This window comes from Pagrus major, chromosome 18, assembly GCF_040436345.1.
Source record: "Pagrus major chromosome 18, Pma_NU_1.0".
NCBI classification, from domain to species: Eukaryota; Metazoa; Chordata; class Actinopteri; order Spariformes; family Sparidae; genus Pagrus; species Pagrus major.
In genome coordinates, this window is record NC_133232.1 from 26,912,352 (window position 1) to 26,926,327 (window position 13,976).

General features: G+C 40.6%; 3 protein-coding genes across 4 annotated transcripts in view; 2 read left to right on the forward strand and 1 right to left on the reverse strand.

Annotated features, from left to right (window-relative positions):
- The window catches only part of tbc1d10c (TBC1 domain family, member 10C), a 10,184-nt gene extending 5,583 nt beyond the window's left edge, over window positions 1-4,601 (reverse strand). The window contains exons 1-6 of the mRNA XM_073486948.1: window positions 4,521-4,601; window positions 3,965-4,108; window positions 1,527-1,626; window positions 1,100-1,207; window positions 313-419; window positions 6-120 (exon numbers count right to left, since the gene is read on the reverse strand). Of these exons, the coding sequence (XP_073343049.1) occupies window positions 6-120; window positions 313-419; window positions 1,100-1,207; window positions 1,527-1,626; window positions 3,965-4,104 (570 nt within the window). The 5' untranslated portion in view covers window positions 4,105-4,108; window positions 4,521-4,601. The remainder of the gene's footprint in view (window positions 1-5; window positions 121-312; window positions 420-1,099; window positions 1,208-1,526; window positions 1,627-3,964; window positions 4,109-4,520) is intronic.
- A 366-nt stretch (window positions 4,602-4,967) lies between these two features.
- ndufs8b (NADH:ubiquinone oxidoreductase core subunit S8b) lies at window positions 4,968-8,068 on the forward strand. Its single transcript, XM_073487166.1, has 7 exons — window positions 4,968-5,026; window positions 6,185-6,233; window positions 6,312-6,377; window positions 6,470-6,559; window positions 7,042-7,214; window positions 7,349-7,477; window positions 7,584-8,068. The coding sequence occupies exons 2-7, from the start codon at window positions 6,185-6,187 to the stop codon at window positions 7,713-7,715; spliced, it is 639 nt and encodes a 212-aa protein (XP_073343267.1). The 5' UTR covers window positions 4,968-5,026; the 3' UTR covers window positions 7,716-8,068.
- Window positions 8,069-8,308: 240 nt separating this feature from the next.
- Window positions 8,309-11,386, forward strand: ran (RAN, member RAS oncogene family). 2 transcript variants are annotated; one of them, XM_073487606.1, is made up of 7 exons: window positions 8,309-8,408; window positions 9,167-9,227; window positions 9,404-9,488; window positions 10,161-10,286; window positions 10,403-10,590; window positions 10,718-10,888; window positions 11,004-11,386. In XM_073487606.1, the coding sequence occupies exons 2-7, from the start codon at window positions 9,180-9,182 to the stop codon at window positions 11,046-11,048; spliced, it is 663 nt and encodes a 220-aa protein (XP_073343707.1). In that variant the 5' UTR covers window positions 8,309-8,408; window positions 9,167-9,179; the 3' UTR covers window positions 11,049-11,386. The 2 variants fall into 2 exon arrangements, with proteins under 2 accessions (XP_073343707.1, XP_073343706.1); XM_073487605.1 differs by lacking the exon at window positions 8,309-8,408 and adding an exon at window positions 8,433-8,502.
- Window positions 11,387-13,976: the final 2,590 nt, after the last annotated feature.

The following is a 13,976-nucleotide window of genomic DNA, read 5'->3' on the forward strand; positions in this document are numbered from 1 at the left end:
GCTACCTCAGCCGGCATGTTCATCAGCAGCACTGCAGCCACTGGCCCCTGCGCCTGGCAGTAACCCTCTTCTGGTTGGTACTGTGTGTAAGCTTTCAACACCCGGAACAAACCACGCTGCCTACACACAGACACACACATCGGCCACAAACCACAAGTTTAACAACTTCTCATTATCATCATCTTTATAAGAGAACGACAGAGAAAGCAGGATTATAAAGATGCGGAGGTAGCAGCTGAGATAAACTGTAAAATTGTTCTGTAGCCGTCCAGCTTGTCAAGAGAAACCATCAGAAGCAGAAATGTTTCTTACCCATGTCCATCCTTGGAAAGGAACATTTCATGGAAAGGGAACTGTCGGTCCAGGTCTCTCTCGATCACATCCACCCAGCTCTGCAGAGCCGGCTGTGAGTCCAGAGACTAACAGAGACAAAAGATATTTTGAGTCAGCCACCTACAAACGCTACATGTTATTTTTAGATTTAAAAAAAGGGGGGGCTTTGTTGCATTATCTACTGTACCAAGCAGTGAAATAGTTCATATATTGCACCATGATGAGCCTAATTTATGATTAGTGCTGCAACTAACAACCATTTTAATGAATTTATAGTTTAATTAATAGAAAGTTTAGAATAAAAATAGCAATATCTACCTATTTTAAGATCCCACAGCAAACAGAGAATAGCATCTAAAAACGATTTGTTTTTGACCATTAGCTAGCTGGGAGTCAGAAAATAGTTCACGCAGCCCAAGGTGATGTGCTAAAATGGCTTCTTTTGTTAGTTCAAAGATATTCAACTTACAGTGATATAAAACTATTCACTCTGAGAATAGTAGAAATTCCTCACTTTTGAGAGGCTGGAACTAGTTTTTTTGTCATATTTGTTTGATAAATGACACAGATAATGAACTGATGATGTCAAAGTTGAGCCAATACATCTTCTAATAGAGGAATCAAGTAATTCCTTCTCCAGTAATCACACTGCATCCTTTGCAACGAGGCTGTTGCACGTTCAGATATTTGTTGAAGCCCTCCGTCCGAGGTTGTTGCAGCTGATTTGAAAAGCATTTACAACAGTGGGAGTATTTAGTTTTCTTGCCTGGTAGAGGTTCACATTTTGCTTCATCCTGTCAGTCGCTCCACACAGCAGAGGCCAGCACTTTGCTCTGAGTGAGGCCGGGATGCCTTTCTGACACTGAACTTTAACCTGAAGGGACGTCGGTAACAGAGACACAGGATCAGCTCAGAGAATGAGGTGTCAGTATGAATGCTGATAAGCCTCTTCTTTCTTACAGCAGACATTTTGAGACAAGCACAGGTGTTGTGACATTATTAGTGGCTTTGTTCTATTTGAGTCACTGGAAGCCACAAGTGTTACAATGAGCCAACATGTGCAATACAAGCACCGTGAAACTGAAGCAGATAAAATGAACTCAGCCGTAATTATTTTTATTATCTACTCCGCTTTTTCTTCAGTTTGGAAGTTTATTTACACAACATTTAATGGTACCTAAGATGGTACGCACCTTACTGCTCTTCTTCAACAAGATGCGATCCCATTGGACCATGATGTTTATCCATTTAGCCTCCCTCTGCCTGACCATCTCAGGGGGTGGGCCCACACTCCTGACACAAAACAGCACATCAAACACCAGGTAAGTATTTTAGCCTTTAATGTGTCTCATTCATTAACTGTACAGTCTAAAACAGGCATTTGACTGGAGACTCTTTATGTCAGAGTGCAGAGTTTCTGCATGCACTTTTTTGTGTTGTCATTATAGAGAGACAGCGCTCTGAAAATCAAGACAGGAAACAGGAAAACCACACGGTTGCAGTTTAAAGTCTCTATGGCAACAGGTCAGGATGTTATCAATGGGGTGAACACGGCAGCAGGTAACAGTTTGTTCAGCGGGTCTTATCCTGAGTTGACACTGCTTCATCTAGTCCAGAATCTGTTCTTTCATTGTTGATTAAATATAATGTGAATATGTAGTCAACTGATCCTGTACCTGAAAGTTAAAATGCTCCACTTTGTCATGTACACTTTCTAAGCTTGCACTCTTCCTGCTGAGGAGTTCTGCAGAATTATAAAAACCCACATTGACACAGCGCCACCAGATGGCCTGTCCTGCTTCAAAATGAATCCCTCTCCACACACCTTAAAGCCAACATGAATGGCATGCTTCTGAAAAACAGAGTAGTACTTTTGGAGTGACCCTATGAAAAATGACCACTAATGAATATTTCTGCCAACATGGCTAACTGCAGGTTTTATGCACTGTTTTATTGACCCTTTATGTTTCTCCCCCTTTAAGCTGTCCCACTGCAGCTGTAAAGTCCAAACTTTACTTTCTGTGAAAACAAGGCTTCTCCCGCTCATTAGCAGAAACATTTTGCTCTTGTTTGGCCCACACTTTATATTAAGATTTTTTATTATCAAATAAATGGTTTGGAATTTGCAGCTTTCTTATTAAGACCTGTTTACTAATTGTATTCAGACTTCATTTTACTAATTGCAGTAGTGTATTATGTGTCCATTTGGCTCTGTGTTTTGGATGCAAACACACAATACGTGGTCTCTTTAGCAATATGTGCCTTTTCTTAAATACTGTATGTTTTATCATGTTGTATCACTAAACTAGACTAATCAGTGTGTCTGTGTGCAGGACAAAGTAGAGGGAGACTTCTGTGTGTTATGTCAAGAGCTGCGGTCAACTAGGAGATTTCTCTGCTGAGAATGGATGGACGGCCTTTTATCTTATTTTTAATGTTCTTATCTTATTTTGTTCATTTTTGTATCTGTGCACTATCAATATGATGTTGAAACCAGTAACACCCTGTTGTTTGTTGTTGTTTATAAAAGGGAATCTGTGTCTATGTATGTCTTGCCTGTGCTAAAGGCACAAGCACAATACAATACAGAGTAGTGGACCAGATACTGTGGTTAAAAAGGTTTTTGATTTTTCTCATTTTTTTTGTTCTGCTTTTTTTCTTGTAAAATACTGAAAATCTTCACCTCTAAAAGTCCTTCAAATGACTCGAATTTAAAATCCCTCTCAGCCATAAACATTGAGATAGACATGAAAGACCTTGAAGCAATTTATGCAATTAGCATTAATTGATAAATCATCTGATCAGAGTGGTGGAAACATGCATGCATACATCTATATATACCATTTGATAAAAATGTATGAAAACCTCACCGAGCAGCTATGTTTCAAATTAATCACAAACATTAACACATTTTTTCTTAAATTAATAAATCTTGGTAACAGACATGAATTTTTAGACCTTGATGTTATGGGTGTCAGGGTATCATGATATTCACAATAACCGTGATATTAAAAAAAAGGAATATTGATATTGTGTAATTGATACACGTATGATAATATCATGTGAATAATCCAGCGAAGACGTGAGGCCTTTTGCATCTCTGGTCTATGAGCTCATCTGGATGGCTTTTCACTAGTCATTGAGCATAATTGTTCTTTTTGTGTGCTTCCTGTACAGTTATGGTTACAGACGCTCTCTCTCGACCTCTCTGAACTCTTTTCTTTGCCAAAAAAGGCACAAAACACACAGTAAATGAAATTAAAGATAGATTTGATTGCTTGCATTTTATTTTTTCCAATTTCTATAGATATCTTGATAATATCGTTATTATAAATTTGTTTGCCTATGATAATCATGTAGTGAAAATCTGATATCCTGACAGCACTACTTGAGGTAGCCATTTCTTGAACTGTATTTGGTGTTTAAATTGTCTATATTTGTCTGGATAGGGCAAATATTTCTAGTCGTATAACCACCTGAGCCTTTATTTGTCTTTCTACCATTTGACCTTTTTAGATAAAAATGTCAGAGAACAAAGAAGCAGTACAACTGTCGGTTTCGATACTGCAACAGTGCCAACCTCATTGTCAATATTTTAACAGTACACATGTATAAAAGTGGAACTGCTCACCCAGCTGTGGATCCATTGGTCACAATGAAGCCAAACCGGTCTGTCTCAGGTTCCAGACCAGCCTCCGATCCTGCATCAGATCCAGAGCTGCAGTCCTCTTCACAGAGGCTCTTCTGGGCTGGACTCGATGGACTCAACATCTTACTGAAAGACAAGAGGAGGCTGCTTATCATTCAGTGTGTGACTGTGTGTACTGTCATCATGGTTATGTAAAGCTGATGCATCTGAGACGTATTCTTAACAATACCTCCTACATGTAGATATATCAACGTTCAGTACCTTAACCCCACCCAAAGACACTGCTCTGACCTGATTACGTTAAGGCTTGTATTGTTAGTATCCAAAGTAAGAGGAAGAATATCTTGCTACACTTCATAACATTTTGAAGGTACATGCTTTACTATGACATCTGCTGGCTCAGAGGTTTTTTAAACTTTTTTTTTGGCATTTTTGTGAAGGTTTACATTAACTTTCTTCCCTCCCTACAACCATAAACATAATCACAACAAGAGGACAGTTTTTAAAGCGCTACAAATATGCTTTTAAATAAAATTACCTTTCACATTTCCGTCATGTTTGATCACTCGGTCTGAAGAGCTGAAGTGTGAGATCCTCCACTGATGAGAGAGGAAGACAAACTTCCTCTCTGTCTCTCTCTCTCTCAGTGCCTCCCTCCCTCAGTACTATGAATGCATCATGCCCCTTTAAATAAACTTCCCTTATGTCAGTAAAATGAACTTTTCATGGAATATATTCAGTTGTAGCTGTCATGGAAGTGATACTCTGCTCAAATGTGATTCATCAAACATGACATCAGCATGAGTGATAAATATATATATATGTGTGTGTGTGTGTGTGTGTGTCCTCTTCCTCTTGTCTTGTCAACCTGTATGCTGCTTTTGCTTGCTGTGGGAAACACTGCAATTACACGCGCCCTGAAAGTTATTTAATCCGAGAAGGGGAAGCAACGAGGAGTACATGAACGCAACATAAATACAATTGCGCAGTTCAGGGACCGACGTCTGTCAGCGTGTTGTTGCTCATCGAAAACTTGTGACAGAGGTAAGCCTAGTAAAAGGTCATTATAAACGGGAACTTCTCGCTGTTGATGATTATTTTAGGCTCCGGGAAAATGGACATTATTCATTGAGCTGTGACTCTGTATTCTGTTAAATGACCTTAAATTAACTAGCTATTATGACATTAAACTTGGTCAGCAACGCATTTATAGTAAATTATGAAGTCAGAATTTACAATTTGGTATTAGGAACATATAAATAACCAAGTAAACATGTTTAAGGACACGCTGTGGGCATATAAGTAGTTAGCTTACTGTTACGTTAACCTGCGCCGAGTTTTGCTAGCGGTTATTTATTTGTAACGAGGCGTTCAGGTAATATCGTACAGACAATCATTTGCTCTGCTAAATTGCCCATTTAGCGGATAGGACGAACAAATACCCCAGCAAAATATCTAAAATCAAGCTATCGTCGGCAGTGTATAGTTTGAAAAGATAGTATTAATATGTTTTACACTCAAGCCAGCTAATTAAAGTGAGTTAGAGATGCTTTAGTTATAGTTAGTCTCTCTTGTGAACGAGCGCCTTCCAACGATAAAACACACGTTAAATAAATATAAAATCCAGGCTACTTTTTCGTTTATATGGCCGGACTGAGCTTCTAGCAATAAAGGGAGCAATCTCAGAACAATAGGCATTATTGATTACATCCGAATCGTACAACCGTGACGTGTTTCCGTTCTTCCCACTCTGCCGGCATGCCGTGAACGTGTCAGCTGCTGATGTAACAGCAGGGATTTGGGGCGCCAGATTAAAGGCGCTCGTGCTCAGCTGCTGTCAGTCTCCATCCCTCACAGTCCAGCAGGAGGATGGGCTGAAGAGTACTAAAGCATGGAGAACATTAGACATTTGTAAAGCTCTGGGTATTTATCTTTTAATGCATGATACCCCTGTGTAGTTTTGTTTGTGCTTTTTTTCCCCAGTCTACAATCTTGGATCAGATAATTGTACTCAATGCTCGAACATGATCCAATAAAAAGGGAAAATAAAAGTCTCCATCCCTCACTCGCTCTTCTGTTGTTTCCAGCGAAGAGCTTTTTTTTTTTTCTGTGTTGAAACACATGAGGTTTCCTGTTTTCTTCGGTGTAGATTTTAGTTCCTCCAGTGAGTCTCAACTATTTCAATGTGCTTTCTCCGTGTAGATGTCTGCTGCACTGAGTCTACGTCTTCTCCACTGTTACTCAAAGCCAGGTACGACTGAAGCAGATGTCATTAAAGTTGAATGTACAAAGCGAGTCATCTTCACATCACTTTTGTATGTATCCACAGGTACATTCGGATACGGTCCTGGTATCATGCGCCCATTCAGTCTCACTGCACAGAGGGAGGGTTATAGTAAGTACAAACCAAGAGCTATTCATATGTGGGATTAACAGTGTAGCGACCACATGGTTTAAAAGACTTATTTCGCTCTTTTCTTCTTGCAGAGTATGTAAATGCTCTAGAGCAGCCGGCAGACCTGAGGTCCATCACTGACCGGGCTGCTACAACTCTTCTTTGGACGGAGCTCTTTAGAGGTCACACATTATAATTTCCATACAGATAGCCTTTGTCATCCATTGAGTTTAAGACCTGACGATAGTCTATATTTTTAATTAATGTATCCTACTATAAGATGTGTTTATTAGTCTGTGCCATAGATCTCCAAAAACCATTAAAAATACATACATGAGTTAAAGTAACACGTACTTTTATGCCATACATAATTGCGAACATTAACACACCAAATGTGTATTAATTTGTATCATCTACAACATATACAACTACAAAATATTAACGATTACCACAGTTACATCTAAGACGTACAGTATTTTCAGTGAGCAGTCCAACTGACCTGGTATCAACACATTACCAACAAGCCAACAGAATGAATAATATGAAATCCTGCAACAATTTGTTTAAAACTCCAGTTTGACTGACTATGGGTTGGTGTTGTTGGTCCTTTTATGGGATTGTCCGAAAGAATCCTCTTTGGTTCCTTGTCAACACCTTCCTGCAGGTTTGGGGATGACCATGAGTTACCTTTTCCGTGAGCCTGCCACCATCAACTACCCGTTTGAGAAGGGCCCTCTGTCGCCCCGCTTCCGTGGAGAGCACGCCCTCCGCCGCTACCCTAATGGAGAGGAGCGCTGCATCGCCTGTAAGCTGTGTGAGGCCATCTGCCCCGCTCAGGTGAACACAAACACACTCAGTTCCTGTAGTAAAGATAGAGTAATATTACTGTAAAGTTTATTTTATGTTTTATCTTTCTCAATCAGGAGTACTTGTTTGCTAATATGTGTCCTGTCTGACTTTGTTGAACCCAGGCCATCACCATTGAAGCTGAGACTCGAGCCGATGGCAGCAGGAGAACGACACGCTACGACATCGATATGACCAAATGTATCTACTGTGGATTCTGCCAGGAAGCCTGTCCGGTTGATGCCATTGTTGAGGTAAGAATGACTGTATCCTGTACACAGAACGATTGCCAAATATCATCTGTATGGATTTAGACTCACAGTTGTTTAACACGTATTTCTCCCTCAATCCCTCCCTCAGGGTCCAAACTTTGAGTTCTCCACAGAGACCCACGAGGAGCTGCTGTACAACAAAGAGAAGCTGCTCAACAACGGGGACAGATGGGAGGCTGAGATAGCAGCCAACATAAAGGCAGACTACTTGTATAGATAAACTCACCGTTGTATCTGCGCTCTGCCTGCAAAGACGTGTCATACATGAAAATGATACATCTTGTCTCCTCCCTATGCATTAAAGAGATTATTTGTAGCTTCACAGACGTTCCAGTGAAATGAGCAGTGAAACCTCTGAGCCTCAGATTCTGTCGTCAGGAAAAATATAAACACGCACAAATCGCATGTCTTGTGTTGTCAAGATGGATAAGATTGCACTTTTACGATGTTGACCATGTATCCTATGCACAGTCTGTGATAGACTACTTTTCTGCTGCACTTTATCTGATGTAATAGTCCAAAAAAGTTTAATCATGTAACGTTGCCTATGCTGAAATAAATCAACTAACACTTCTTGTGCCCGTTGCATCGAAGCTCACTCTAAAATAGCCTTTAAATTGAATTGTCGAGAATAGCGATTGCAAATAATTTTGCTATTCAATTAATAAATATTGTCATTTATGAAGCTAAAACCCCCAAATCTCTGGACCCAGCTGTAAAAACACAACTCTCTGGAGATGACCAGACATGCTGAATCATGGTCAGACGCTGTGGTGCGTTCACTGAACTCAAATGCGTTTTTTTTTTACCGCTGCGCTGGTCACGTGATAAGGGCGGAAACTGACTCACACTCCACGCTGAATCTCCCGCGAACGCAGCCATTTACCCCTTTTCTCTCTCAGTGGCGACACCGGTAAGTCTATTTTCTCCTCTCATTGCAGGCCGTCCTGTATTTTTTAAGTTTGTGTTTGTCGGGAAAGTCAGCTTAAACACCTGGAAACTCAAAGGTATGCACTGGGTTCATGTGGCGTTGCGAGTGTAGCCATGTGACGGTGGAGCAACTAGATTAGGCCAAATAATTTCACTCCATGCTAAGTTAGCCTTTAGCTCGGAGGAAAAGAATGGCTTCCATGCCATGCAAGCTAACAGGCTAGCTAGCATAGCGTTCCCTCATTTTTACTGCTTTTGTTCTTGGGAACCCGCTCATATTTATTACCATAAGTGTATTTACTACTCTTGACAACGCCAATCTTGATTTCAGTCTGTGCGTGAAGCTGCGGTCATGTTGAAGTGGACGATGAACCGCAGCAGGGAACGCATCGCACGGCCTAGTCCGATTGTTCCAGTCGAACAAGAAAAAGTGCGGTCGCGCGTCGTATGGCGCACTCCAACCCTACTTAGCTTGTTAGCTAGCTAGCTAACAACCGCTCGCGTTGAATTGCGGGTTACGGGGCGATTTGTCGTGTTTGCGTTTACATTTTAATATGCGGCGTTTTGTGTGTTTGTTTGACGAACACTCATTTGAACACACGCAGACGCTAACTTGACGACAATACGCGTCCAGATGATTTAACTAACTCAAGCCGCTGCGACGCCAAATCAGTAGATTGTCTTAGTGTTGCTGATGACGGAGAGCGTGCTAACCATCCCGCCTTGTTGTGTTTAACTTAGATACAACGAAACCATGGCGGACTCAATGGCACAGCAGTGTGTACCAGTGGCGGTTTTCAAGGTAATTGTTTTCCTTTACCCTTACTTGCATTATCATCATGAATCGTGTGCTATTTATCCACCTTGTGAGTGCTGAGGACGGGACGTGTGGTATCGAGGCTAACATTAGCCGTGCTAGCGCTCAGTTAGTTGAACCAGACCCAACCAGTTCTAAGCTAGCTGCTCTGTGTCCTACAGCTCGTCTTGGTTGGAGATGGAGGCACCGGAAAAACGACTTTCGTCAAGAGGCACATTACAGGAGAGTTCGAGAAGAAATATGTTGGTGAGTATCCTCGTGTTTATGAACACATCAGCACATCCCAAATGAGTTTAGGACTTAAAATCGCAACTCTGATGCAGTGTATATGCAGTATACTGTGGCGAAATTGGCAGGGCTAGTTTTGATGTGGTAGTTGGCGCTAGGCCATAATATGAGATGTGGGCCCCTTTAAAAGCCCTCTGGCTCCTGATGTGCTGGAAGGAGTTTACACATCAGACCATAAGTAATAAGAAGTTGCTATATGCAAATGAAAAAGTAGGTGTGATGTTATTTAGAAGCAATATCACGAGTTTCTTTTACCCTGTTCTGTTACTCCTAAGCAGCACTATCTAATAAAGCCCTGCAGAGCCCCCCCAAATAAAGTAGGAAAAGGAATCCATTATTGTTGGGGCTAAAATTGTAATTCAACCTTTTGAACCTATTTTTTGTGCATATCTAGCAAGGTATTTTTGTTGCACTTCATTTTTGTTTTTAATTGATGTGATGCAGCACATTGTCAGGGAAGGAAATTAACCTGGAGAGGCAATATTGAAAATTGACTGCATATATGCTTATTAAGGTTGTAACCATCCTGTCCACACTTCTATCAGCGTGTGCTTCTGACCCCAGAATAGTTCGCATCGCATTTTCCACCTGCCTCGCTCTCATACGTCTTTGTCTTTTCCTGTTTTCTAGCCACCCTGGGAGTAGAGGTTCACCCGCTGATATTCCACACCAACAGAGGAGCTATCAGATACAATGTGTGGGACACAGCTGGTCAGGAGAAATTTGGAGGCCTGAGAGATGGCTACTACATTCAAGGTATTTATTAACAACCCTTAACATGCTGTTCTGTTTTCTACAACTTTGAACCCAATCACTATATTTAAATGTTACTCCATTGAGTAGGGTGTTAAACTTGCCTGCTACTTCCACAGCTCAGTGTGCCATCATCATGTTTGACGTCACCTCTCGAGTCACCTATAAGAACGTACCCAACTGGCATCGTGACTTGGTCCGTGTCTGTGAGAACATTCCCATCGTCCTCTGCGGCAACAAGGTGGACATCAAAGACCGGAAAGTCAAAGCTAAGAGCATCGTGTTTCACCGCAAGAAGAACCTGCAGGTAATGACTATTAACAATATTACTGATGTGTTCATCCTGATGTACATGTCAGTCGTGTGTGATTTATAGAGCATTGGTTTGGTCTGAGCTGTCCTTTCTAACTGCTGTATACTTGCTCTGTCCTCAGTACTATGACATTTCTGCCAAGAGTAACTACAACTTCGAGAAGCCCTTCCTGTGGCTAGCAAGGAAATTGATCGGCGATCCCAACCTGGAGTTTGTGGCCATGCCCGCCCTCGCTCCCCCAGAGGTCCAAATGGACCCATCTCTTGCTGCGAAGTATGAGGAAGAGCTTCATGTAAGTATGACCATGCAGGTCTAATGTCTGTTTAGGTGACTATATGTAGTATATATGAATTTTTGCAGCTTCCTTACCCGAGTCGAGTAAACAAATCTTCTCTCCCACTGTCTAGGTTGCATCACAAACAGCACTCCCAGATGAAGAAGATGACCTCTAACCTGTTTGTTCCCCGAAGTCCCACCCCCGCCCTCCCCCCCCGACCATGGACAGGAAGTTGATGGAGTTTTGCCCCTTTACTGTAAAATCCCTTAAGATTTTTTATTTTTTAATTTTTTCGTTTGTTTTGAAACTAAAAAAAAAACTTTGTGGAAAAGTTGTGGTTCTAATGTCACTGGTTAAGACACACCCACCCTAGTGTTGTCGTTGGCATGGCAACATGCTACTCTTCATCGTCGAGCAACCTCCACTGCACTTACCCAGCTCACATAACGCTGTTGTATGGTGTATTGGAACACTAAGGGGAGTAAACTTTGAATAAAAACATTCTCAATATAACATGTCTGGTTTTTTTATTTTCCCTCAACAGCAGGGACGCTTTGTAGTTGAGTCGGCCTTTTTTAATGGGAGGCATTTGAGTTGTCATATAAAACAAAGGTGAAACGGATGCAGCTCACCTGAATTCATTTATAATTATTTTTACCTGTGTCTTTCCTGCTTTGTCATGTCCTATGTGAAAATATTGCCTGCAGTGGGCCCTAATACAAGTGGATGTGGAAGTTGTGTGAACATGTTGGCACCTGACAACCTTTACTCTCTTCCATTGTGTCGGGCCGTGTCTATTTTACATGTCAACACCTGGATGAATTAAAGCTATCTGCATGGACAATGCATTTCTATAATCTGGGTGAACTCACCCTGTCTACCAAAACAGTTGGTTATAGTATGGAGCAGGTGTAATAAATACAATAACAAAAAACAGGTCTTGCATTATTAAACTTGAGGCCTTATCTTTCAGAGGTGTGGTGTGTTCACAAATGTAGTTTTGAGAGCTTTATTATGCTCATAGTGCCTATTCTTGCATCAAATTAAAAATCCACGCATCACAAATTACCTGAAAGGAAAAACCTGTGGGAAAAGTTATTCCAGAATAGCAGCACTGATTGGGTCTGTAGACATACAATAAAGCTTCTGTATAGTCTGCTGTGTGTAACTGGCTTTGAATGAATATATGAAATACACAGCACACAGTAGGTGGTTGGTGGGAGTGTAATTAGGGGCCCCTAACTGGTAACTGTTGCCATGTAATACGGCATAATGATGGAGCTTGAATAAATCAACAGAGGGGAAACCAGACAAAGCTGTTTCAACCATAGAAGGGTTATTATTTGAGCCTGTTCAACACACTGACGGCCACCAGATGTCATTCATGTTCTTCCATTCAGAGCCCAGAAGGATTACGTAATAGTTTAACTCTGCACGTCCGTAGTGACGTGTGCCCTCTACTGCATGGACCAGGGTGCAGCCTCACCATCCTCGAGATGCTTCTAATAGTCCACAGATGTAGACATAGTCTTTTCAAACCTATTAGACCTAGTGTCAAGTGCTTTGAATGTGTGCACCACCTTACAGGCCTTTCAGAGTGACCTCACAAGAGTGAACAAAAGCAAGTTTAACTCAGAACAAGGGCAACTGATCATGACATATAGGCAATATCTGTGAGGATGAGAGGGAAATGGATGGATAGTGAGGAGAGAGTGTTTTGATGTCAAACTGTAAGCCTATGCATGCCTTCGTCTAGTGTAGCCTATCATTTTACTTAATTTACTCAACGTGGCAACACAGCATTCAGGAATTTAACAGGATATCTTTGGCTCAAACAAAAAACAAGTGTGTCTCAAAGTTTGTTTTAATCATGCATTAAAACAATTAAATCAATTATTTCTTCTAAATGACATAATAAGCCTTCCAAACTTCATGAAAACAGGTAGTTGCTCTCCTCTGATTGGTTAACACTTTGGTTTTGTTAATGTTGTTTCTTCACATTAATGATTAAAATCTACTCAATTATCTCTTGCTGGTGCTACATTGCGTTAAAAAGTGAAAAAGCACGGCCTGTCCTGGCATATTGCCTGTCACCACATCCCTGCTAATATGATAACCCTATGTGCTGCTTTCAAGTTACATTACAAAAGCGGAAATACGACGATTCTAACTTTCCATAAGGCATACTTGAGCTTTTGGATAACTGGGAGCTCTAAGTGAGATAAAACTGACAACATGTATGATGAGCACCTCTTTGAAGAAACAAAACAACTCTGGGTAGTTTTATTTTGTAATCTTTGGTTGACATAGCTGACTCTCTGCCGCCAGTCCTGTTAATGCACCTAATTTGCTTTTCTTCATGTAAACTGAGGCAACACAGCATCTCATTTGTTGTGATAGGGTCAGTAGATTTGAACTTCAGGTAATCTTGCTCTTATTATGCCACTTTGAAGAAGGCCAGAGGAGAACACCTCCTTATGCATCTTAAAGTGCATCACTGAAATGAAGACATCAAGAAAAGACAATGTGTAATCTGCAGATTTATTTGAGATTATGTTGTATTTTGTGGTTTGTGGGGTGGAGTAAATATTTCACACGCGTTTCAGTTCATTCTGGGTGTTTTTCACATCCACATATATGAATGACTGGCTTCAAACCCTGCTTTCATTATTAACCTTGACTGAGGAAGTTGGCGTGTTATAAATCAAAAGCTTCACATTTATAGAGTCGACCTTGAGGTGAGATTGTTATCAACCTGCCTCCATCATTTTGTTCAGCTGTGTGGTACCTCAATTATATATGAAGAACAATCATAGTTTTCACAATTATATACTCTTTGTACAAGAAAGGGGGAAAAAAACATCACCATCATAAAAGTGACACAAAGCAAACAAGGCACTTTACCTTCACACAATAAATGAACTTAAATAGTGCAATGATACGTTATTTAAAAAGTAAATACATTTAATTGATACATAATAGTTTTATATTAACAATAATATCGCATTTAATTTCCATGCATAGATACTTTATTTTAAAATGAAAAATATTTAATTGATATATATATAACACTTTTACATCAAAAGCTACATCGTATTTAATT